This window comes from Mytilus trossulus, chromosome 14 (assembly GCF_036588685.1).
Source record: "Mytilus trossulus isolate FHL-02 chromosome 14, PNRI_Mtr1.1.1.hap1, whole genome shotgun sequence".
In the NCBI taxonomy this organism is placed as follows: Eukaryota; Metazoa; Mollusca; class Bivalvia; order Mytilida; family Mytilidae; genus Mytilus; species Mytilus trossulus.
The window spans coordinates 62,757,840-62,784,876 of NC_086386.1; the positions used below are offsets into that span (position 1 = coordinate 62,757,840).

Consider the following 27,037-nt stretch of genomic DNA (forward strand, 5'->3'; position numbering starts at 1 on the left):
TCATAAGTTTAATAAGTAATTTGCTGAGACATTTGATAACCATCCGGAGAATAGGCTGAATTGGTATATTTGTATTTAAGATTATACTGCACATTATGGTCTTGACAATCAATATTATAATTTCTCGTTTCTTTCTTCTGTGCCTGATGATCGTTGATGCGTTGTTGCATTTTGTTACTGTCCTATATGAAAAAAAAAACTTTTATATTTATTATGGACTTTTCACCTTTCTGATAGCTGATAACGAATCGTTTATAGAAAAGGCTTAGAAATTCAAAATAAAATTCGTGTGTTTTGTAATGTTGGTATTATGCAATTGTAAGGCAGTAAATCGTGTATCCCAAAAATTAATATCAATATTATATGACTATGCAAGGCGTCGCATTTATTCCAACTTAAATACAGATTTCGTTTACACGGATCATGATTGATTGATTGGTTGGTGTTTGATGCCATTTTCAACACTATTGTGCTATTTCCTGGCGGTCAATTTTTATTTGCACATGTAGCTTGACTGACCGCAGCGAACCACAAACCTATAGTAGGAAAACTTTCAATTAAGATTGGAGTCGAGTGGACCTCCTCCTTTCGGAATTTGCACTCACAACTTATGGGTTAACTCGCTAGTGATACAGTAGTTCGACTACATATAGCACTCGACCACCGTGGCATCACTTTAGTTTTAAAAACAGTACAGACATATATATCTTTTATAGTATACACGTAACAATGCTCAATTATTAAATAAAGCTGGATAAGACGTAATACATTAGAGCAAGCAAATACGAAAGATCAGGATGCGATAGGCAACTGCTTGTAAATGCACATATATCAAACTATAAACAAGGTTCATAGTCATTGCATTATGACAGGAAAACACATATATACTAATAAACTTATCAAACTAAACTTGGAAAAATGAAAATGAACTTAGTTTTCTAAATATTGATAGATTGCTGTATTTGCATTTAGTTTTTATATGGATTTGAAAGAAAATACTTGTAACTGAGGATTTTCGGTTTATGTATCATTTATATCAACTTCAATGGGACATATTTTATAAACGTTGCATTTTGGTATGACCCAGTTTCTATTTAACCTTTGACCAATATGATATCTTATATACTCACATAATTAGAAGAATCAGTAGATAGTTTTGAATCCATGCGATTAGCGCTTCGTCGTTTCTGATATTTACGGTAGCCTTGTTTAACCTATAAAAAAATATAAACTTTAAAAACATATTACAAATTATATTACAGTGCACAAACATATTACAATCTTAAAAAAGTTACTTGACAGATGGTTTTCAAATTTGTTATAGATTTATTTTCGATATGATGTAATTGCCAATCAGATGTCTATGTACATGATACAATTTATGAACATATATCATAGAAAGAGGATGACACACGTAACATTATGATTAGGATTTGCTAATCCTTCCGGAGCAGCTGAGATCATCCTTGGTTTATGTTTATTTTAAAATGTGTAAATCGCGAAACGAAAAGGATATTGAACTCCAGTCCTATAACAAAGCTTGTACAGAGTTTCATTTACACGCATCGATTATCATAATGATAGATCGATATTAAGGAATACAACATTTGAAACATGATTTATTTTTATTATTTTTTATACGAAGCTGTACATTGTTATTAACTTCCTAGAATCTTTAAAAAAAAGCTGTTATATCAAATTAACAACGTATATTTTCTACTTGAAAGTAAGAGTGGCTACAGAAACACGAGTTATAATAACATTTCGCAAGGACATTGTTTAAAAAAATGATATTTGAAATGTGCTTTTTTCTCTCATGAAAGCCCGATTAAAGCGTTGCTGGATTTAGCACGAATTGAAATAAGTGAGGTTGTCAATAACACGATATCAGTAGGTTTACCATCCTTGGAATTGTAAACTTCCCAACAAAACGTGCCTGGTGTATAATGAATGGTGAAATGATGTATGATGTAATAGAATTGAAACTTGCAATAGCTACTAAAATTGAAATTTGAATCTGATAAATCTTGAATAATTCAAATTGGAAAGTAAGGGTCAAGGAAATCATGTATGGTACATGGTGAAATTATGTCTGATTTTTCTTCGAACGTTTGCTTTCTTGTCTATTGGTAAAAGGTAAATACCTGAATATTCAAGAAACAGTGAAACACACATATAAAAAGGCCCTGTTTAAAGGAAAATGAAATTAAGATTACTTATAAAACTAATACATATGATACTTACATATACCCATAGACAGGAATTACAATCGAGTGGGTTTTCCTATGTTAAAATGTTACACTATTGATTCGGGTAAGGGTGAAGGTTGGATCCTATCAACAAGTTTAAATCCATTGCATTTATTCGCACCTGTCGTAAGTTAGGAACCTGACGTTAATAAGTTTTCGTTTGTTGATTTTTTTTAATATAAAAGAGGGACGAAAGATACCAGAGGGACAGTCAAACTCATAAATCGAAAACAAACTGACAACGCCATGGCTAAAAATGAAAAGGACAAACAGACAAACAATAGTAAACATGACACAACATCGAAACTAAAGAATACACAACACGAACCCCACCAAAAACTAGAGGTTAGACCGTTGGTTTTCACGTTTGAATGGTTTTACACTAGTAGATTTTGGGGCCCTTAATAGTTTGTTTTTTTGTGCGAGCCAAGGCTCTGTGTTGAAGACCATACTTTGACCTATAACGGTTTTTCTTTTACAAATTGTGACATGGATGGAAAGTAGTCTCATTTGCAATCATACCACATCTTCATATATCTTTTTATCCGAGTTGGTCGATATTAACAATAAGGGATACGGCAAGCATTAAATGTCGTTTTCATTAAAGAAAAAAAGAAGACATACCTATGGTATGGTTGTAATGAGACAACACTCTATCTGCGACCAAGTTTCATTAAAGTTAAAAACAACATGCATATGTCACCTTACATATTCTTGATTGTATGATCTTGACATAAACCAATGATTTGAAATATGACCTTCTTTTTGATTTTTGTCATCATAAAAGAAAAGTTTCAGATATTCAGTTATTGATGAAGTAAATGTTTTAAACGTCGTTTTGATGTTACCATACGTAATCATGTATGAAGTCATGAGTGGATATATTTTACTATTCAATTACCATACTTTTATAGAAATGTAGGTTTTGTTCACACTATCTTTGAAATATAATTGACTCGAAGATAAAAAGGTTAAAGTATGCAGTACCTGTAGAGAGTTGAAAATTGCAAATAGGTATTGGAAAATGACCAGATCATCGTTCACAGAAAAAGCACCTAGTACCCACGTTACTCCAAACAACGGCAAGATGACACATATACTTTTTAAACCAATCCTATGATAAAAACAGCATACAAGTACAATGTCATGAAACATTAAAAAAAAATCGTCTACTTTGTGTAATGACATTTAAAAAAAAATGTTAATATTTTTAATATATTACCCGCATGCTTTCTGTAATATCTGATATTTATATATACAAATTTGTTGGTGATTTAATGTCATGAATATATCAATTCTCCTTTGGTAGTATTCTAATGTGAAGACTATTGATGATGCATAATTTAAAAAATAATGATTCTTTGTAGATATACATGTTTATTAACATTTCTTTTATATTTATAATAAATACAACACAATAGATTTAACAGATTCAATGTATATGCCAATTAAAGCATAAGCGGTATCCAATATTTTATAAATGATGACAAATTTTGACCAGCGTCTGATCCAGTGAGGTTCACCTAAAATAGTTGGGTGTTTCTGTTAACCCTTTTCACTATCAATACTAAACTTACTTCGATTTCTCTTTAAGTGATTTAGCAGCAAGCCCTCTAGTGGTCATCATTTTATGGACAGTTATAATGATTATAATAAAATTAATCTGAAACATGCGATATAAAAAATATTAAAAGTGTTCTGAATATTAGACTTCCGTTCTGCTTTTGTATGGTTTACTTAATCTTTATTTCTCTAAAAACAGATATGGACGCATATTTAACAAGTTGTTTTACTAGAATAAGTTTTGCTTTTCTTCGATATTAAATTTGTATTGTTCCGTCGATGATGCATGTGCAATATAATAAAAAGAGAAATTATCGCATCTGCCGCTGTAAAAAGAAGACATAGAATAAACAGGTGAACGCTCTGCACCGATTGCATGGTAGTTATTTTTTTGTTTAACAAACATGTCTTTCTGTTTTGGTTAATGCTATTCATTCTTATCTTGTATTTGTTTTTCTTTTCTTTTGTTATTTCATTTGATTTTTAGCAAAAAAATTAAATTTGCAAAGGTTGTGCAAAACATATATTTGTAGGTCTATCAAATAACACGTAATTCATGAATTCAGATAACAATGATCGAAAAACAAAATTGCAGTTCTATAATTATTTTTTTCCAACCCCATTCCAAAATACATATTGTGTTATTTACCTTACATATACAAACATTCGTACATACCATAATCACAAGTAATGCTGGTCCGATAAAAGCCCAGATAAGATTTGATTCAAGAGTTAACCAACAACTGAAATGATTAAAAAGAATATTTTTTGGTGTAACAAATGAAAATATATGATCATAATCTAAAGGACTGTTTATGATGTATCCACCTCAAACGAAACACGCGAACATAAGCAATTAAATTGATACATATAAACAAGTATTTTATCATTTGTTAACCGTTTGAAATTGTCATTTTTAAACATGTCTAAGAGAAAACATCAGATAAACGATCATTGATATAGCTTGGTTATGCAAATTTCATACAATCTTAATTGGATCTGTGTATAGTGCTAGGATTAGGTAAACAAGTATGTTAATTTGAACCTCAACATTTGTATACGGTCCATTTCATTATAGCGGGCACCTCACATTTCATTATTATCATCATCAACATCGTCACCGTTGTTAAATGACTAATGCACTGTAACTTTAACGTATATACTTACAACTGTTGATTGCCATATCCTTCAAGTTTAGTCGAACTGGCCGAAATCCCAACTATACCAGCAGGAACAACTTGAAATAAAGAATCAATGATATGTTGTATCATGCGAAACTTACTTATAACTTAAGGTGATATCAAGAAGTCAACCTCGTACTATCAAATGTTATTTCAAAGCTACATACTCCTGTCAATTATAATTATGAATAAACTTAACTATCATATCGTTTTCATAACGCTGTGATACTTTTTATATTCAATGTTTAAGACAAATATATTTTGTTCCACTCTTTGTGATATTTAATTATGTAACTCACCTCTTCTGGGGTTTATATTTTTTGGGGTTTTGCTGTCGGTTTTTTAAAGTTGAATGATTAATGCTCGACACACATGTATAGTCTGCAACAACATTCAATCATAACTAAGAACAATTAAATGTTTGCAGTGACCTTTTCATTCTTCATCCTTGATAAGCAACCGGTAATTCAGTTAAGCATACCAAATAAATAATCCAGTTTTTTTTGTTATTCTTTTATTTCAAAAACAAATTTTCTTCGGATCACACATTAGCATGATTGTTTAAGAGTTTCAGCCATCGATTTTGAATTTTGTTGTTTTTTGTTGGATACTTACGCCAACATGCAGGTATCAGCTTATATACTATAGATCTTGTTGGGAAGATAATGACAACCATTCTCACTATATGAATACCCTCAGCCAGCATCAGAGCAAAGTCTGTTAGAAACATGTAATGTAAGGCAACCGCAATCACTGAACAAACTACCTTTAAATAAGATATATCAACAAGCATTACATAGTGTTTAGAGACCGCAAAGTTATCATATTCACATTTACTATCTAAGTTTGGCCTTCATGTTCATTTTTTTTTTTTTTTTTGCCTTCATGGTCATGATTTTAATAGAACTACACTTTTATAATTATGTTCTACGTTATAAATTGTTGACAACCTCACTTTTGTTTTCCGAATTGTTCAAAATATTTCTGATGATTTTTAATCCTTATACATTGTACATGTATATGCTACAAGATTTAAAATGGTCAATATGTTTAACGAATTTGGGTTTCAACTGATTTGTGTACACCAGCTTTCTATATCATGTTGCATTATGCTTGTTTTCACTTAGCAATTTGGAAATATGAATAACCCCCATTTTATACTTTGGTTTTTACTATCTTGTTTGGGACTGTTAGTCTTTTGTCGCTTTTTACTTTCTTGTAATGCCGGCGTCAGCTTATCGTTGACTGATTTGAATGAATATTCCTTTTTTATAGTTCATCCTTCCTTTGTTTTAGTTTCGTATCAAAGCTTTCATCAGATAACTACTTTATGACTATTGTTGTTCTTACTTTATTATCTGTTCTTGTTATTCCAGCTAAGAATATGACATACGAAAGAATTAATGCAATGCATAAGTTCATCAGTGTTTTTGTTCGATCATTTGCCACATAGCTACAAAATAAAATAAAATCACCTATCAATATGCGGTTATGCATAAAGAACAAATGTATTTATCATGAGCAACTAGTTTATGCATTATGTGTAGATCGACTTTCCTTTCAAGAACACTGAAATTAGTCTTGATTTTTGGTAGGGCTCGTGGTGCAAAGTCTCCAAAGTTTTAGTTAAAACTTTTTTCAATCTGTCAAATGTCCTACATCTACGAATTATGATTCAACCTTGGTAGTTTCCGTATTTTCAAGAATATAGTTCCTGAAACTAAATTGTAATTTTTGGGATATACTTCCAACCAATTCTTTGTAATTGTAAACTAACTACCTACATGCCTGTACAGCAGAAGTATTACCTGTTTGTTGTTTTTTTTTTGTTTTTTTTTTAATTTAATACAATTTTCGCAAATTTGATAATTACAAGTGCATTTTTAAGACAACTACATTTCAATGACAACAATGTAAAATATGTAATTTGACTTACTTCCATAGAACAAAATGAACGACAACTGTTATGACCAGAAACAAAATTGACACTCCACATCCAATGGCTGATATCATGCTAAGTGGTAATTGATGAGACAACGGCTTGAAAAAAATGACATCTATATCAATTACGGTTGCAAACTAGTATTACTATATCATAAAATGTTTAATGTAGAGTATCGATGTTTCTAAGTTGATTATGATAAGTAGATGGTGTGCATATAAAAGTGATGAAAGGTAGTAAAGAGAGATCAAAAACCACAATGTTGTTGACAGATTAACAAATCCGTTTTAAAAATATTTTTGTTCGCAAAGAGGATTTTTTTTCTCACAGTATTTGAAGATTATCCTGACTGTGACGGGCAAACCCTTTCTGGAAGTATGGTCTTCAACTTTGTATTTTTTTTGGCAAATTAAAAGAGGGACGAAATATACCAAAGGGACAGTCAAACTTATAAATCTAAAACAAACTGACAACGCCATGGCTAAAAATGAAAAAAGACAAACAGAAAAACAATAGTACACATGACACAACATAGAAAACTAAAGAATAAACAACACGAACCCCACCAAAAATTTGGGTGATCTCAGGTGCTCCGGAAGGGTAAGCAGATCCTGCTCCACATGTGGCACCGTCGTGTTGCTTATGTGATTACAAATCCGGTAAATAGTCTAATTCGGAAGGTCACATTCATGAAAGGGAAGGGGATTGTAGTTACGACGTAAGGAACATATCCGATATCATTTGTGAAACGGTTATTCCATAACGGTCAACCAACTCGTGATGGCGTCAGTAAAATTTACGAAGGGATGATTTCAACTTCACCATTTGGAACTCTTGGTTTAATAGCTTCCTTGTGAGCAGTAACCCTCTATCAAGAAAATCATGATAGGAAATGCAAGCACGGGAATATCGTATCAATTGGGAGATATATACCACGTATGCAGGTGCTGCTGGAATGTTGCTACTTAGAAATGGAAAGATCACAATTGGAAAGCTGAAATCATCTCTTTTGTCGTAAAGTTTTGTTTTCAACCGACCCTCATTGTCAATTTCTAGATGTAAGTCAAGATATAAAGCCAACTTATCTGTATCTGTAGTATCCTTTATCTCCAATTCGATGGGATAGATGCGTTCCACATAGTCACCAAATTTTGAATTGTTTAGTGAAAGAACGTCATCTATATAGCGGAAAGTAGAGTTAAAGGATATTGCTAACTTCTTATCTTTCTTCCTAAGAAGTTCCTGCATGAAGTCAGCCTCATAAAAATAAAGAAACAAGTCGGCAAGTAGAGGGGCACAGTTTGTTCCCATTGGGATGCCGACAGTCTGTTGAAAAACACGTCCTCCGAACGTTACAAATATGTTGTCAATCAAGAAATCAAGCATCTTGATAATATCGGTTTCAGAGAATTTTTTGTAAGAATCAGAGTGATTCTTTACAAAGTATGATTTATCCCTCCCTAAGACAAGATACTTGTATCTACGTTGGCCATTCTTTTTTATGAAGCAAAGTAATACCAACTCTTTCAATTTGTCTTTTAGTTTGGAATGTGGAATACTTGTGTAAAGAGTAGAAAAGTCAAATGTTTTAATACTGTTACAAGATGAAAGAGAGTTAGATTGTATGTACTCTAAAAGATCTTTGGAATTTTTAAGTATCCACATCTGATTCACGCCACCTCTAGAATAGGCAGTTTCACAATAACTTTGAAGCCCGTCTTTGATTGCTGATAAAATAAATGTTAATAATTTAGGAAGAGGTTTCATGGAGCACTTGGAAGACCCAGCAATATACCGTTGTTTGTAAGGACACTTATGTAGTTTAGGTATCCAATACAGTGATGGAAGATCCAGTTCTTCATCTTTGGTTGAAATACCAAAGGAACAAAGAACAGACCTTTGATTATCCAGGATTTTCTCTTTAGTAAGTGTCGTGAGGGTATATGTTGAGTTTCCAAGTGAATTGTCTATACCTTATTCGTTTATCAAGCAATTAATGTAGTGACTTTTACAGACAAAAACGATGTTATTGGGGCTTTGTCTGCGGGGACAACAATATATTTATCATGGAGGTCGGATAAGTGTTTAGCAACATTTGGGTCTCTAAAGATTGACGTACGTAGCATGGGCATTGATGGACCCATTCAGTTTCTTAATTCTGATTTGTATTAACGACCTCACTGCCTTAATCCAATCGGATAGAGTGTCTACGTCTTCCTTTTCACGTTTAGCCCATTGCCTGGCATAATCCTCGACTGAGTCCATCAAAATTTTAAAGATGTATTTCCAATCTATGGATTTAGGGTCACGATATTTCGGACCTTTCGATAACACATTTCGTAGAGAAGTGTTATTAACAATGTTAAGGTCACCAGTAATAACGTGGCCAGCAGGATTATATGTGAATTGGGAACTAGCACAAGTGCAATCAGGAGGTTTAGACTTGAAGTCGTCAATATCGAGATTCTGCAAAACGCGTTTGTAATTGAAAATTTTAGTTGCAATAGGTTTGGTATAGGTATAAGAAATTATTGGTACAGACTGGTCTTTGAAATAAGGAGGTATTTTCGATTGAACTAATGTATGATGGAGGATATTGCCTAAGTTGACGCCATCGAGACCTTTGTTGGCAAAGGAAAGATTTAGAAAAGATCTGTTCTCTTTTTCATCTTTTCCAATGCGAACTTGCTTGAAATAACCTTTATGAATCGAGCGTCTAGCGTTCTAATTTTTTAGACTGATATTTTTACTGATATGACAGGAAACGCAAGAAAAGATAACTAAAACATACCTATCAGCATACCTACTACCTGTGTTTCACAGTAAAGGTTAAAACTACCAAATCTACGAAAGATGCCTGTACCAAGTAATGGATAATTATATAAGTATAACTGCTAGTAGTCTGTTGTAATTTATATATTATTGTCATTTTATTTATTTTCTTTTGTTACATCTTCTGACATCGGACTCCGACTTCTCTTGAACTGAATTTTAATGTGCGTATTGTTATACGTTTACTTTTCTACATTGGATAGAGGTATAAGGGGAGGGTTGAGATATCATAAACATGTTTAACCCCGCCGCAATTTTGCGCCTGTCCCAAGTCATGAGCCTCTGGCCTTTGTTAGTCTTGTGTGATTTTTAATTTTAGTTTCTTGTGTATAATTCGGAGTTTAGTATGACGTCCATTATCACTGTACTGGTATACATATTTTTACGGGGCCAGCTAAAGGACGCCTACGCGTGTGGGAGTTTCTTGCTACATTGAAGACCCATTGGTGGCCTTCGGCTGTTGTCTGCTCTATGGTCGGGTTGTTGTCGCTTTGACACATTCCCCATTTCCTTTCTCAATTTTATGTCGTTACGCTAGTTGACATAGTCAGGCGCTTTTGTTTTGGGGAATTTCCTTGTAATTGTCTTTTCAAAGTGTATTATATATATAATATATATATATAGGCAATTTAAACTTTTAGTATACAAATACGTATATATTTTAGAATAAATTATGTACATACTGTTTTTCCTGGACTCATCAATATGGCAAAATTAGTGGTGTGATTGTATTCACATATCGTGTAAGAATTTGTAGCATCGACAACTCGTGAACCAAATGAGGACCAAGCTCCATTAACAGTATTTCTATAAAAAAAAATAAACATGTTACAAATTGTGTTATTATTGTTGTAAATATCTTGCGAAATAATATAATAGATAAGTGTATTCGAAAACGTCAAATAAGAGTTAACACTTTTTTTTTATATTCGAGACGTCACTCATTAAATTAAAATGATGCTCAATAAAAAAATAAAGACAACTTCTCAACAACAAAATATAATACGTACAGGTATCATGTTAGTGACCACAGTTGGTCTCAAAAAATATGAGTCATTTGAAATAATAATAATCTGCTTACGAACATGTAAGTTTGTGGTTTGTTGAGATGGTTCATAAGTTTTTCTCGTTTCTTGTTTTTTATGTAGATTAGACCGTTGGTTTTCCGTTTGAATGGTTTTACACGTCTTGTAATTTTTGGGGCCATTTATAGCTTGCTGTTCGTTGGGAGCCAATGCTCCGTTTTGGAGACTGTAATTTGTACTATTCTAGTGGTTTACTTTTATAAATTGTGACTTGGATGGAGAGTTGTCTCACTGGCACTCATACCAAATCTTCTTATTTCTATAAGAAGTAGTATTTTACATCGTTTTGCTTGGTTTTTTAAGACACCTGTTTATGTATAAATATGTTAAGATTTAAGTAACAGTTAAGTGGTACCAAACATATTTTCCCTATGTGATGTAGTGGTATGTCGTAGCCTACTTTATGATATGCATTATGAACATTGCTATAGTCGATCGTCTTACATCCAACTCTTGTTTTTTTTTGGTATTTAGTAGCTCCATTTACCATCATTACAAATGACGTTGCTGTCACTTATAATTTAATACTTACGGTGCACTAAAATCCCAGAATCCACAAAAAGGTCTGGAATAGTCTCCCTTGTAAAACAGATTATCAAAAGTAACAATTGTGTAGTCTTTACATATGAGTCACGGTTTCGTTTTCTGCAGCTTTGTCATGTGTTATGTTTTAACATGTATATGCAATATGTAATGTGTATATATTTTGTATCTTATTGTTAATACTTTTATATGTGAATGGATATATATTTTGTAAAACGCTGAGGATAATCTTTATTTTATATAATATGCTGTTATAAATACTGTACAATATTAAATAGAAAATAAAAAATAAAATCTCGGGAATAAATAAACAAATTTTAGCTTTAAATGCATATTCTCTCATATTTCGTCAATACTATGTTGCGTTCAAATAAGTTCGCATGTGCATATATATATATATTTGTATAATATTTCATGAAATCAGTATCTACCGGAAAATATAATGAAAAAAAAACCTTAGAAATTAAAGTCGAACACATCTCACAAAAGATTAATAAATAATGATACTTCTACTTTGAACATGTATTCATATTTTAAATAACATGCTGCATGTGTAGTAGATTCATTTACTTTAGTTGGTACCAATTTTCGTGGATTTATAAAGTCTTGCATGTTCTTGGATGTTATTCCTCGAGGGTTCTGTCAATGTCTGCATATATTCTTACACAAAATGTATAACCAATAAATAAGGTTGAATCCACTATTTATAAATTATTTATAAAACAATGTATCTTTTTATTAAACATCGTACATGCACAACTATTTTTTGCATCAATATAGTTTCACAAAAAATATATGAAGTGAGTTGTAACACTAAAAACTAAAATTTAAGATATCCAATAAAAACAATGTAACTTACCAAAATGTGATCGAATTTTATAATTAAGGAAAAATTCGAACAAGATCTTCCATGAATCGTAAAATCAGCTATAATAGAATTAACATCATAACTCCCATTAAAAGACTGCAGTTTCCTGTTAATTAGATAATAAACGTAACGATTGATTGGTCTTTCACAACATGATTAATACACGTTGTTAAAGCAAAGCGGTCATTGTTTTTGAAGCTAGAGAGCCAAGCATGAATCATTAAACATCGATAGGACTTGAATCATTAAACATCGTTAGGACTATCAAGATCTTATTCGATTTAGATAATTTACTATAAACATGGAACAAACAGGAAAGTATTAAGTCGAAAAAAATGCAGGTTTGATATACTAGAGAAAGCATCAGTGTTTAAGATGTCACCTTATAGTCTTCTAGTTGTTGCAGTTCACCTAGTGATAATTGTATATATAGTTAATAGATATAGGAAGATGTGGTGTGAGTGCCAATGAGACAACTCTCCATACAAATAACAATTTAAAAAGTAAACAATTATAGGTTAAAGTACGGCCTTCAACACGGAGCCTTAGCTCACACCGAACAACAAGCTATAAAGGGCCCCAAAATTAATAGTGTAAAACCATTCAAACGGGAAAACCAACGGTCTAATAAAACTGAATGGTAAAAGAGACCATCGATTATACTTTGATTTTATAAATCTGCAACTAAACAAATGTAACTTACCCATTTAGTAAAAGATACTCAGGGAAGAGCCTTGAAATATTTCTATAGAATGCGCTGCTGTATCCCGTCAAACCTAAACAGGAAATACATTGTACTTAATGTCTAGCACCTTTTTTTTAATCGATGTTTATGTATTGACAACTATTTGTAATATGAATGTACTGATATATATATATATATAGTCATTCGAAACTATTGCTCACCATAAGTTTTGCCCCTTATATAGTGATATATTGAAATTTTCACATAATTCTTATACATGCAACGTAAGTAACCCTTTAGAGATTTAATTCCTTGAAACACTTGTTATGTTGATTGTTAATTGACTTGTTTCGTCTTGTTGTTTATGCGTCACCGCATTGTTAATATAATTAGCCTTTAAGTCGATATATTAGTACATCGTTTTATAATGTAGGTCGTTTGTCAGCGTTATACGGTAACGGCTTATCTGTAATATCTCAATTACCCGTGTCATTTATTTCAGAACTGCTGATTCAATTACATATAGATAGAAACTTGACAGTTTGACATGATGCATTTTTTATTCATTTGTTTGAGGTTCCATGTTATAAAGTTCATTTACATTATCCTACAATAAATGATAGCAACGTCTTTTTGAACTTAACAATTGAAGTAATATGCAATAAATATGAACACAAATCAGTACATGTTTTGGCGTTAAGATATAAATCGAGGAGTACATGATATGCCTTTTGGATTAACACGTCCAAAACATGGAATACTTTTAACTCCCTCTCTATTTTTACTTGATGTTTCATTATCCGACAGTTTTAATTGTGCAATATAAAATAATGGCTACCTTATAAACGTAGCATACAATTGAGAATGGAAATGAGAAATATGTCAAAGTGACAACAAACCGACCAAGAAACTGAAAAAAGACCAATGTGTTATCAACGCAGTGATATTATCATGCACACAGGCCGGACGCCAAATGACTTGTCAACTAAAATATATACTAGTTCATAAGCAAGACTAACTGATGTTTTAGACTGACAAATTGACAAGTATCATAATTCAGTTCAATTGCACACGAGACTATCTATGATCGCACCATTGAATATACATATTTGTACAAAATCAGAAATAAGTAAGTGATAAATAATTAAAAAGAAAAGTCAATCCTTGTTCGATAAAACAACACCGGTCATTCAATGAATTCGTCAATCTTCTGGCGTACTAAATTATAATCCTGGTACCTTTGATATCTAATTATATTGAATGTATAAGCGTTCCTGTTTGGTTTTTAACTAAAACACGTTTTGATAGGTTTGTTTTGAAACTGTTCGGTACATGTTCTTTGCTTACATCAGTAGTAGTTACTTACCGCTACATCTGTTCGTCTTCAGTTTAATTTCAGTCGCAGAATCTGTTATCCAAGATTCAGATATTTTCGAACGATCAGGAACAATTATCTCATTCGAACTAGCCTTCCCTACTTCAATTACTGAAATAATTGATTAAATTTGAATTACAGATTATTGGACTATTCATTGTATACATCAATATATTTAACGATGCATATACATAAAATCATAGTACCACTTACGAATAATATAGACAAGGATTATTGTTATATTTTATTCTGTTTGGTTTTATCAGTCTAATCCTTGTGTGGTTATTTTTGTTTACAGGCATGACGGACAATCGATACCTCGATACCGATGATTGTTGTGAATGCTACAATATACGTTCAAGCATTTTTTTGACAATTAAAATCAATTTCTAGTAAGTAAAACATAGGGTTTTCTTTGTATATCACCTTTTCTCTTTTTAACACTTTTACTTGTGTCAGTTTAAGTCCGTATGCTAATTTGGTGAGTAGAGATGATATCTTTAAATATTGGAAATATATCAGACGGATAAGATAGAAATAACGTTATAAATTGATGTGGCATTGTCGATAATTTGTATAACATGTGAGTATTTGAATATCTCATTATTTGTTTTCTTTTTTTAATTACAAGTGTATTTTAAGTTTATAACAGTGTTTAGTTTAATAGGAGGGTAATTACACCTAATGTAACAATACACAAGCGATTGAAATAAATAACGACAATACACCCGGAGCAAACTTTGTAAAATACATACCAACATTTTCTTTTTCAACGATTATTGAGAATTTACCGTCAATAACATCATTAAACGCATCATTGTACTCAGTAACAGCGTTGACAAGTGAAGTTACACCACCTGATCCCTGGTAAAAAATATAGGTAGAACATTGATTATATGTCTGAAGTATATATGTGCACCTCTCACCCTCTTGTACAAAAGAAGCAATCAAATGAATAAACTCCCGGAGCAGACAAGTACATCGCCCAGTTTCCTGAAGGCTTTTTTTTGGAAAATTATCTTAGGAGTTAAGTTCTACTTTTTTCTAATTTGATTTGTTTTGTTATTTAACATGTTCAAGAACTAGCTATCCTTTGAAATCATTTAAATTTATTTTTTCTCTTCAAATCTATGCTCTTTTGATTTCTATATGTCCATGGTGTTGCCATTCTTTATTCAAGTGTAATATTCTTCTGATATTCTTCTGCCTATTTTGCAGTCACATCTATAATTTAAGATTATATTGTTATGCACAATTTATATGGTTAGAGATCGCGCGCAGAAATAAGAAAATCAAACCTCTAATAATCCAGAACTTTAAATGCGTTGCTTTCAATATCAGCATGATAGTTATATGTTAGGGTTATCAGAAAATGTGATATCACAGACTATCATTTATTGCAGAAACCTGGATTCACTCTGTTAAATTATGACATATAGAAGCGTAATCATCAATGTTCGGTTGATTTTAGTACATTTAACTATTTCGATTTAACTAATCACCGCATTCTTGACTCTCAATTTATCATGGACTAGCATTTCTGTTAAAGGTGAAAATACCTCCCCCCCAAAAAAAAACCAACAACACACGAACAAACAAAAAAATCTTCTAACGTTTGAAATTTATAAACTTTGTTTTAAGAATAGCATTGGCAAAAACGATTAGATGCATTCATGTCTTAATATATAATGATAACCTCATTGTTGAGTTCTTCCCATGACTGATGATTACTATCATCTAGTAAGTTGTCGCAAAGAGAACCAAATATCTGAAATACAAATAACAACAGCTTTATACATTATGATAAACTGTGCGCTACAAAATTTGTTTAATTCCAAATAACTATTAAAATGTTTAAATAAACAAATTTCCATAGATTCTAAGATTTGGTAAGGAAGTTCGGCTTTACCTGTAAAATTCGATAAACCCGGATCCTTTGAACATATCTATTCTTAAATGTGTTCAATTTAACAGTACAGTAGCAAATACCATTTAAAACGGCATTAACGTTGACGTTTTTGATTGAAAAGTTAAAACAATATTAAATATAAGTTTTTATATATGTACAGTTATGACATATTACAATAAATCATATCGATACTATTCATCGTTAATTTTCACTGCCCAAATTCACGCTGTGTTTCACATCATTTGCAGTTCCAAATTTGTTTGATATATACAGATTAATGATTTAGTCTGGGAGATCATAATTGTATTTATGAAAAATAAACGGCATTGAACTACGAGTTCTCTTTTTGAAGCCCTTTCTATTCAATGATTTTTGTGTTTCTTGAATGGACCATTTTGTGTATCCAATTGCAACAAATTGTACGTATTTTTTCTGTTTTGCGTTGTAATACACATGTCCCAGGTTAGAGAAATAGAGCGCCTAAAAAGGTGTTAAATCCTGCAACATTTGTATATGGATGTACCAAGTCAGTTAAGTGTACGAATACCGTTGTTTTTGAATTTGCATACACCATTATGCCTTTGAAAATATAATTTTATTATGATTTCATCGTTTAACTACCATTTTTGTATGCACGTGTTTCAGTTACAATACTATTGTATATAATTCGAACTATCTGTAAAAATAGTGATACGTGAAGGTTTAGTGTGTATCCTTATTCTATATTATTCCATATGAACATATCTAAAGGATGATGTATTTACATGCGTTTCTTACCTGTAGTTGATCAAATGTTAGTGTGTCCTTGTGTTCTGCCACATACTTGGCTATATCATTCAGTACATACGATGATGTGAGCAAATCCCCAGAACGTAACCCATTATTTTCTTTTGTTATATTTTCTAATTCTTCTAATATAGTGATCACTAGAATATTGGCACTGTCTCCAGATAACAGCTTAGCAGTCTAAAACAGCATACGTTATTAGGACAATGTATTTAGTTTGTTTAGCAAAGATTCAAAATAAAATATTCGAAGAAACATAAAGAAGAACGTTGAAAACATAGTAATATCTTATATCTATATTCATTAAGGATTTTCATCGCAAGCACATTCCTGTCTGCAAATAAATAAAAGATTAAAGTATGTCGAGTGCGACATGTGACGCCAAACAAATTATTTATCAATCAAAACTTGAACTAAATATTTACAACACAATTGTGTATGTAAAAAAAACATGTAGACACAATGAATACGTAATGCTTCCACTACAAAGTTGCAGAACTAAAAGACTATGATTCTTTATAGAAATAGGAAACTTTGAATATTATTCAATGAGAAACATGTCAAAGAACCCAGCTACATTAATATATAAGAAAAAGGAACACGAATCATGTTCAATCAAATCGATGAAAATGTTTGTAAATGAACAATAAAATAAACAATTATTTGCCACTTTGTTGTGTTTACAAATACTATAACTAAAGACCTCCTAGTATTGTTATATATTGGATCGAACCTTTTGCTATTATTCAATTTTTATTTTGTCGTTATTCTTTGTATTGTTTGATTGTGTTCAGAACGTATGACGTTCTAGAAATAGACTAAATTAATACAAGGATATGTGTATGTTTATTGTGCGTTTCATTAAGACTTTCTTTGTGAACGATAGGTTTTTCACAAACATTGTATTTTAGTGTGCCTTTTATCGTTAAACGTCTTCAATAATTAAATAAACCCTTTAATCAACAATTGATGCTTGATTTAACACTGATTTTTTTTCGTATACAAGTGTGAGAAGAAAGTGTGTCAATTGTTCATGGTAGTTCATTATTTGTAAGGCTAAAATGACATATCGAACAAAAAGTTGACACACCTACAATAATTGCCTTTAAATAATCTTCAATAATGGGCTTTGTTAACCTCTTAATTAAACAGATATTGATGATATAAAAGTGTTTTATACGTATTAACAATTTACAAGATTCTACTGTAATACAGGTATATAAACAAAAATACTAACTGTGTGATTTAAATTATTATGGACACATCTAGTGATACATTTCTTGAATATTTTTTTATCTTTAGTTAATAATTATTTATATATTAGTATTAAACGTTCATAAAAAGCTATCTGTAGAATACAGCAATCTAAGAATTTGTCCATACATCTCCCTTTTTCATTTACTAACAGTTTGCTGTATTTTTTCTCGACAATAAGTAATAAGTCAAGAAAAGCGATATAATTAAAGCCTTAATATCTGTAGAAAATAATTATGCATGTGTAACATAATACAATCACTTGATCATTTAAACTGAATGCTCGCAATATATCATTTGACACTAGATAGATACACTTGTTCTCAGTTAAGTCATTTTTTTAAAAAGTAAAGAGTTTAAAATAAAAAAATGTCTAACCAGAATAACCATTTGGAAGAAACCTTACAAGTTAAATACCGTTAGAATTAAATGCAACACATTGTAGCTCGAAGTCTATTCTCCATACTGCCAATTATCGACAGACATTTTGTTTATCTTATCCTGTGTATGCACTCTGGCATTCACAGCTTAATAATTTGATTCATTTCTAAAATGCAATTTCAAGTCACATAAAACTGAATATACATCGCTACATGCATATACGGTTTTTTAACTTTGTGTTTACAAATTATATATTTCCAGATGCACAGTCTAATAAATATCACATTTTTGTACAATATATACTGTATTCTTTTATGATTAGCAATAGACGATTCTAATGATGTCTTACCCTCTTCCAATAGGCAGAATTGTGTTTTTTTTATTTGATTTAATTTTTTAAAAAGACATCATACAATTATATTGTGTGATCTGCATGAGTACCTACCAGATATCGGGACTCATTTTAGTGATACATTTTGTTGTGTTATACATGTATCTTATTGAGTAAGGCCGTGTTCACATTGACCTAAATTCGGTGTTGTGTTAGTGTACCTCACACGTAAACTAAACACAATTGCGTTCCCATTGATAAAACTCAATGTTTACATGTAGTTTAAATCATGTTTTATCTACACACAGTCGATAGTCAATGTAGGCCTTGTGTAGGTAAAGTGTACACAAAACTAGGCATTTAGGACATTAGTTTTAACGTGTATATATTTAAGGAGGAAAATATTTTTGATTAAAATTGATATTTTTGATAATTATTGGTATGGTTCTTTAGAGAAATTATTGTCTAAATTTTACAGATTTTTTTTGGTTAAAACAACGTACTTTATTAACCCCTGATCAAGAATCAAAGCAGCATCATTGCCGAACCCATAAGGCAGCAACCAATTGATTTTCAAGGCGGGGGGGGGGGGGGGGGGGGCTATTATAGTTGAGTATAAAACATAAAGTCAAGGGGGTGGGGGTGGTGAGCTACGGATTTTGTTTTGGAAACCAAAAATGTTTCGGCCATGAATTTGTTTTTTGTTTCACCCTCAGCTGCCACTATATAAAATGCTAAAATTGATTTCGACTTGTCACCAAAATTTGTCCTGAAAAAAATCAATATCCCAATTTTCTAATGCGTAATCGAGACATCTCTAGTATATTCAAACTACTACAAATAATAAAAATGGCTTTCATAAAGTAGCAACCACTTAACTTAAAAAAAGGGGGGAGGGTTATTTTTTTTTATCTGAGTCAGATTTTTTTTTTCGCGCGTACGTTTTAATTCCTTTTTTTTCGATGCTGGTGATCAAATACTTTTTTTTTCAATATTTAACACTATAATGTATGGGAAAACTCTTGATTCAGATTAATTTTTTTATCATCTGTATGACCATTTTTTTTTATTTCTTTTTATCAAATTGGGGATCGGAATATTCCCATTTCCACCCCCACTCCCTTTTGAAGACAAATGGTTGTTCCCTTACCGCTAGAAAAATTGTCCAAATATTGTGAATTTAGTTCTACGTAATTAACATTTAAATGACATATAGTTTACAAGTGGGAACAAATCTTATGTACAGGTAGCTAAACAAGGTGTATAGATGCGAACAAATGTAATGTGAAACCAGTGTACACTACACTAAACTAATTGTAAACATGTTTACTCTACACGGCGTTTGGTGTGAACACGGCCTAAGTCAGATAAACATGTCTTTTATAGTTCAATACCGGTACAGCGTTTGGGAAAATATCAAACACATACATGTACCATTTATGAAAACATACAATTTGTTAGTATTATTCATGTTATTACCAGTGTTCTCAGATGTTGTATTGATTTACTTATACAATTGGTGTAGGTCGGTTCCTCCCAATTTCCCTCGCTACTGCAATATCTTGAAGCATTACCCGTGTATTCACCGGTGCAGGCTAAGGTGGTGAGGGTGTTTTTTGATGTCAAACTCCAGGTTTTATTAAATTTGTCCACATTTTTACTACAAAGATTCGTCGAATCTAAAATAAGTAGAACGAATAATAACAAGAATACCGAACTTCAAGTAAAATACAAAAAGGGGGATTTTTTTTTAATATATTAACGTGTCAAAGTCTTCTTGAAATTGAATCAACTCATTTATATCTATACGTAAATAGAGAAAAGACAGCATGTAAATAAGTGTGATTAGTATAGAATACGTCAAAACGTCTTGTTTTTTTCTGATTTAAAATCAATTCTTTGCCAGAATGTGCTTTTTTGAATAATTCCTTAAAAGCATTGTTGAAACAAACTTTTATTGAATTTAACCAAATTTGTAACCAATAGCTTAGTATTAAAACCTTACAACCAACTTTATCACGTTCATCAACTTATCAAATATTTTGTCTTAAAGTTGAAGCTATATTGAATATAACCAATTTTATGACGCATACCTATTAGGTATTAATCAATGTGTGTTCTTGAACATGTTCTCATTAGGAATAATCATGACTTTTAAAATTAGTAGTAAATATGAATTGTTAGGGTTATATTTATATGGATATAAAAAGACTGCTAATGAGACAAATCTCCATCCAAGTCAAAATTTGTAACTAGTTTATCATTATAGATGAAAGTAAAATTTTCAACATGGAGCCTTTGCTCATTTCGAAGAGCAAGCTATAATGGGTCACAAATTGACAAGTGATAAACAATTCTAACAGTGCATCTTAAGTACCTATAGCAATATACAAATGTGAATAGCCAGAATGTAAAGTTATTATGAGTATTTAGCACATAACAAATTCTTTCCCTTTCAGATATTTTTTTTGTATTTCTTTTTTTTAAATCCTACAAAGCATTGTCAAAACAAACTCTCATTGAACTTCACCACATTTTCAAACAATAGCTAAGTATTAAAAACATGTTAAAACCCTATAATTTCATAATTTAATCCGTATTTTGTCTTATGCAGTATTTACCTAAACCTTTAATTAAAATACGTTGTGTGAATAATTTCAAATGTCACCCTTATAACTCCTTAGTAAATTTATATCTAAAAGGATTTTATGTGTGACTGTTGATTTCCTCTCTTTTCAGGAATTGCATTTTGAATCTTAAAAAGAAAAATTCCTTAATTTAAAGATTGGAGTAAACAATTAGATGCTCCTTTGTCATTCTTAATACAAAATGAAGCATCACAGCTGATTTATTACTCTTTCAAATAGTGCTTTTTATACATTACCCGATAACTTATTAGCTGGATAGTAGTGTGATCTATTTTACTATCTTTTTTACTATCATCAATATTTGTCAATCGGGTTACTAAGTGAGCAAATTAACTTTGTTCAAAGGCTTGACACTTTTACGGCGTAACCGCCTTAAGTTAGATGTATCATGTGATAGCCCTATACAAACCACCCTATTCAATTGACATACCTTTCTTACCACAATAGATTGTGTAAAAATTATCTGTTACAAAACGCGTGGGTGTTAATTACATGTATTTTGTATCATTAAAGGGTCTATGGAGTTCAAATACGACGTATCATACTAAAACGACACAAAAAGCACCATTTGTGTAAATAAACATATTGGCTACAACATTATTCTTTAAATCATTTCAGACGCACACAAAGATGTTTTATCAGTCTTTGTATAGCCTGTAATACTGTGAATGTTCTATCGTAAGCAAACTTTGCAACGAATCTCGATAAAAGAAAATTAAATATGTGTTAGCAATAATATTAGATTATCATAGACCACGATATTTACTTTTCATACACTACAAAATACATTGCACTTATATCTCAAATAGTGTCGAATGAATAAACATGTGGAGTCGTGTGAATCAATCACAATACATTAAAGCTTAAAATGAGTATAGTGATTTAATTTCAAAATAAGGATTGTTAAAATACGATCACCATGTCAATATTAAAAATTTGAAAAGTGTACTCACTTGTCACGTCTAGAGTTGTACATTTTTTTTCAGAAGCTTGACTGCAATAAAAGGCAACGCATTCCAAACATTTGAAATTAATTTGTGAAATAGCAAACATGCGTTATTGTTTTGTTTGCTTAAATTATAATTCTTCAATACACAATAGGGGACAATCTACGAGTCAACATGTGTATAATTTATACAGGAGTTACGAACCATGTATAATAAAATAACTGAATGATTCAATAATGACACACGCAAATTAAACGTGCCTATTTTTTTATTTCATGTAATAGCAGTTTAGTTTGATATTGGTTGAATAGTAAAATTTGTATAATGTATATGCTTTCCTCGTGTATTTCAAATCAACAAGTTGAACATGAAATAGTGTTGGCAATATAGTACCATGTATTCAATCTTTTATACACTACCTTTAATTTCATAATAATATGTAGATGTGGTATGATTGTCAGTTTGGAACTCTCAAAGAGATCATATAAAACAGAAAGTAAAAACTATAGGTTACCGTACTGCCTTTAACAATTAACAAAGACAATACTGCAGAGTATACAGTAAAATGTCTCGATATGACAGGTGTTAAACAATGCATATAATACGTTTCAGAATTACTTTTTCACTTAAAATAAATAGGAACAATGAATGTAGCGAACAATCAGACAAATATATACATAATCAAATAAATAAATATACATAATCAATAAACATAAAAATAACACGTCAAATGAATGGATGGTGCAAACATATGATCATTAAAAGCAGATGTTTGAACTCTTTGTTTTTTCCGCGCATTTATACTAAGATAATAAAGAGTACAAATGTCATTACGATACCCTTTGAACATGCGACTCCATCCATATGTGTTAAGTGGGTATTGGTCATGTACATTGGTTCATAGAGATATCTGACAAAAAGGGATATTATACATCAAAATTCTCTTAATAAATATTACGTATGCTGTCCATCATCAGCTGTACTTCTCAACTAAATGTTGGAAAGAAATGTTATAAATGTTATCATGGAAATATTACCTTATACTATCTACAGCCGTAAAACATATTCTATGACTCCCAATATCCCTTTCTGTAGGCGTCCATGTGACATTGACATACCATCGGTCGTTGGATGTCCTATACCTTAACAACTTTGACTTAGATACTTCTTTCGAGGTGAGAATAATAATTTCGGAAATTCTTAAAAACATTAAATGAATAAAAATAATGTATTATTTAAAAAAAATGTTAAGTTAAAAACTAATATGAATATATGTAGAAACACAAAACGAGTGTTCGCTGCAACATAGACAAGTAAAAGTCCCTTCATATATGTTATTTTTTATATATCTATGTTGACGTTTAAGTGGGCGTTTTTCATTAAGAGGGTTTCAGTCCATGTTGCTTCTTGAATGATGAACACTGTCTGCATAAGGTTATGCCATGTGTATATGGAGTACATTTATATTCAAATGAAAAAGGTAATATTATGAAAACAACATGTTAAGATAAAACAGTTCAAATCATGTAAAACATGTTCAATATATGTACTTCTTACCCATCTCCTTTTGCTATGATAGTCTCGTGGTACGTGGTGTTAACAGGAATAACGATGACAGAATCAATATTTTCTAATATTGGTTTAATTTCACAAGATTGATTTGAAACAGTCTGTATTACATCGATTAAAAACTGCAAAGGAACACTGCTTAAAGGATTGTCGCTTTGTTCCGTGGCGAAATCCTCGATCTGTAGTGCAACAGCATACAGACCTAACTCACCAGTAGCGTTATACGAGATTACACATGTACCCTGAAATAAGAGACAGCCGATGATTTTAACAAAATCAATAAATAGTTTTAAACAGGGATTACGCTAGAAGATTAAGGTGTCTTAATCATGTTGAATACATCTATATTAAGCTGAAGAGGGAACATATGAAGAACGTACGAGTTTATTATGAGTAAGCAAACACGATAAAAAAGACGAACATTATTTGTAATCATTTTCAAGATTACAGCAAATTTAAAAAAAATTGCAAGGTAAAAAATGAATTATCATGCATTTTCATTAACTAATAGATGCCAATGATAAACCAATACAACAAATAGAGAGCCGTGGTGTAGTGGTTGGTGCATAGGACTACTAACACAAAGGTTTCTGATTCGATTCCCGTTCGGGATGAAAATTTCAGGAACTCAATTTTCGGCTCTCCCTTGACACCATTTGCGAGTATGGTCTTGAGGAAACGATGATAGTCCGTCGGAAGGGGACGATAAATGGCTGACCCGTGTTAAGAGAGAGCCATATCTCTTGCACGTTAAAGACACCCTTGTAGATTTCGAAAAAGAATAGGCTAATGCCGCTACAAGGCAGCACTCGCACCCGCAAAGTGGAAAGGGATTAATATAAGTTGCAAAACTGGTTTCCCAATCCACTATAAATAAATATGTTTAAACTAATACGACAAATTAAAATAATCAGTCAAAATATTTGTTTGTGATCAATCTCATTCTCTATCCCCATGAGAACCACAAACTTTGTTGTTTTATTTAGGGTTTTTATCAGGCGTGACTAACATATACGTTTGATTATACATGTACCTTGTTTAATTCTGAATTTACCAGACTGTTGCATATGCCGCCACATTCATCATCACCAATTGCCCATCGACATCTGATGATGTCGTTGTCTGCGTCTTCGACTGTTAAATTGTTTACAAGAAATATTGTTTCATTTAAACTATTATATAGTGACTGATATCACCTTTTGATTAAAAGCAAATGGCACTCGATATAGCTTAAACTGAAAACTCTTGTACACTATATAAATATTGTTTTTTTCGTCATGTACTCGACTGATGGAATTATGACTCAGATAAGAAAAGTTTAATGATTTGTTAATGATGGCACATTTTAATTTTACCATAAGCAAATACTTCTGTGTGTCTACAAGTGGAAATTTGAAGATACAATCGAGTGTGTTTCAAGTATTTCCTTTTAATGATTACGATTTTTAACTTTAACTTTGCCATAAACCAAATGGATCTGTATTTTAAACATTATTTAAATCATACTTATAAAAAAATAGATGTGGTATAATTGGTAATGAGACAACCTTTCACAAGAGACTACATACATTAACAAGTAAATATCACCGTATGACCTTCAACAATGAACAAAGACCATAACGTATATTCAGTTATAAAAGTACGAGTTAGTGATTACGTTTGTTAATTGACGTGACAAATCATTGATATGTTCTTTATTTCTGTAATCTATTGAATTTTTGAAAACACGTGATTTTCCATTTCAGTTGTTTTTGTTTTGCACATCTTTTTTGACATTTTCATTCTATAATTCTCCTCAATTTTTATTTTTTTATTTATCCTTCCAACTCTAGGTTAATTTTAGTCTGGCATTTAATTTACAATTTACAGAATTGTTGATGTCGATAAGCATAAACACATGCATCGGTAATACTTGATCGAACAGTGTATTTTTCAAACTCTCTGGTGTTCCAAATATTGTTAAAAATCATGATTTGTTTTGGTTATATATGTCATAATCAGTAAAATATGAAAAATATGCCTGAAAGATTAGAAACCTTAAGTTTATAGTAATTAACAAATATAAAAACCGACTATTTCTAGATTTTTTTTAGAATTGAAGTATCGAAGTTCAAAGCATCAAGACATACTAAAGTGTTATTCAATCTTATATTTAGTAATAAAAAACAAACTTACACAACTATGGGTGAAGTAAATTATAAAGCGACCTATACAAATATATATAATATGTCGATCTATTAACAAAACTAAGATAAAATAAATAAGTCTTACCTGGAATTATCAATGAATAAAAACATCCTTGTTTGATTTGAATAAATGGTGGTAAAGAAGATGATGGTGAAGAATTGATTCTTCCTGTATCTTGGCGTTTAGATATATTAACAGTGGATAACAATGACCAGCGGGATCCTCCACCAATTAAACTTATCCAGGCCGCACCTGAATATCTAGTAAGTGCAATTAATATATTAAATAAACCAATTAAAACTGTCGAGAATGTCAAAGTAAGGGATAGGGGTAAACGATAGCGGTTATAAAAGAAACTGTACATATTATATTTGTTTGTTTTGTTCTAACCTTGTTGTCAATGTAATTGAATTAAATGCTACTTTCATTTAAGTGAGATGTTTAGTTAGCAATGAAACCAGCTTTAATCAACAATTTTCTGCATAGGAAAGTGTCTATACCATGCTAGGATTGTTATCTATTCGTTTGGTGTGTTTGAACTTTGTATTTTGTCATTTAAGTAAGGACTTTCATTTTTTGAATTTTCCTCGGATTTCCTTTTTTTTTAAATCAAAAAAATACTAAACTGACATAATAGGTAAACATTTCAAATATATGATGACAATTGACGCTATGGAACGTACGCGCAAGCACAAACGGCAT

At 31.2% G+C, this 27,037-nt stretch overlaps 1 protein-coding gene across 1 annotated transcript; it reads right to left on the reverse strand.

The window, feature by feature from the left end:
- Nucleotides 1–7: 7 nt before the first annotated feature.
- LOC134697980 (adhesion G protein-coupled receptor B3-like) lies at nucleotides 8–27,037 on the reverse strand. The gene is made up of 25 exons (XM_063560265.1): nucleotides 27,033–27,037; nucleotides 26,420–26,595; nucleotides 25,182–25,282; nucleotides 24,137–24,390; nucleotides 23,617–23,778; nucleotides 22,586–22,626; nucleotides 20,464–20,663; nucleotides 17,010–17,198; nucleotides 16,020–16,091; nucleotides 15,079–15,187; nucleotides 14,315–14,434; nucleotides 12,967–13,039; nucleotides 12,255–12,369; nucleotides 11,385–11,431; nucleotides 10,451–10,574; nucleotides 6,930–7,033; nucleotides 6,344–6,446; nucleotides 5,609–5,759; nucleotides 4,980–5,049; nucleotides 4,489–4,555; nucleotides 3,827–3,912; nucleotides 3,237–3,363; nucleotides 2,145–2,186; nucleotides 1,131–1,214; nucleotides 8–182 (listed from the first exon to the last, which is right to left on the reverse strand). Exons 1-25 carry the CDS (start codon nucleotides 27,035–27,037, stop codon nucleotides 9–11), a joined length of 2,796 nt encoding a protein of 931 aa, XP_063416335.1. The 3' UTR covers nucleotide 8.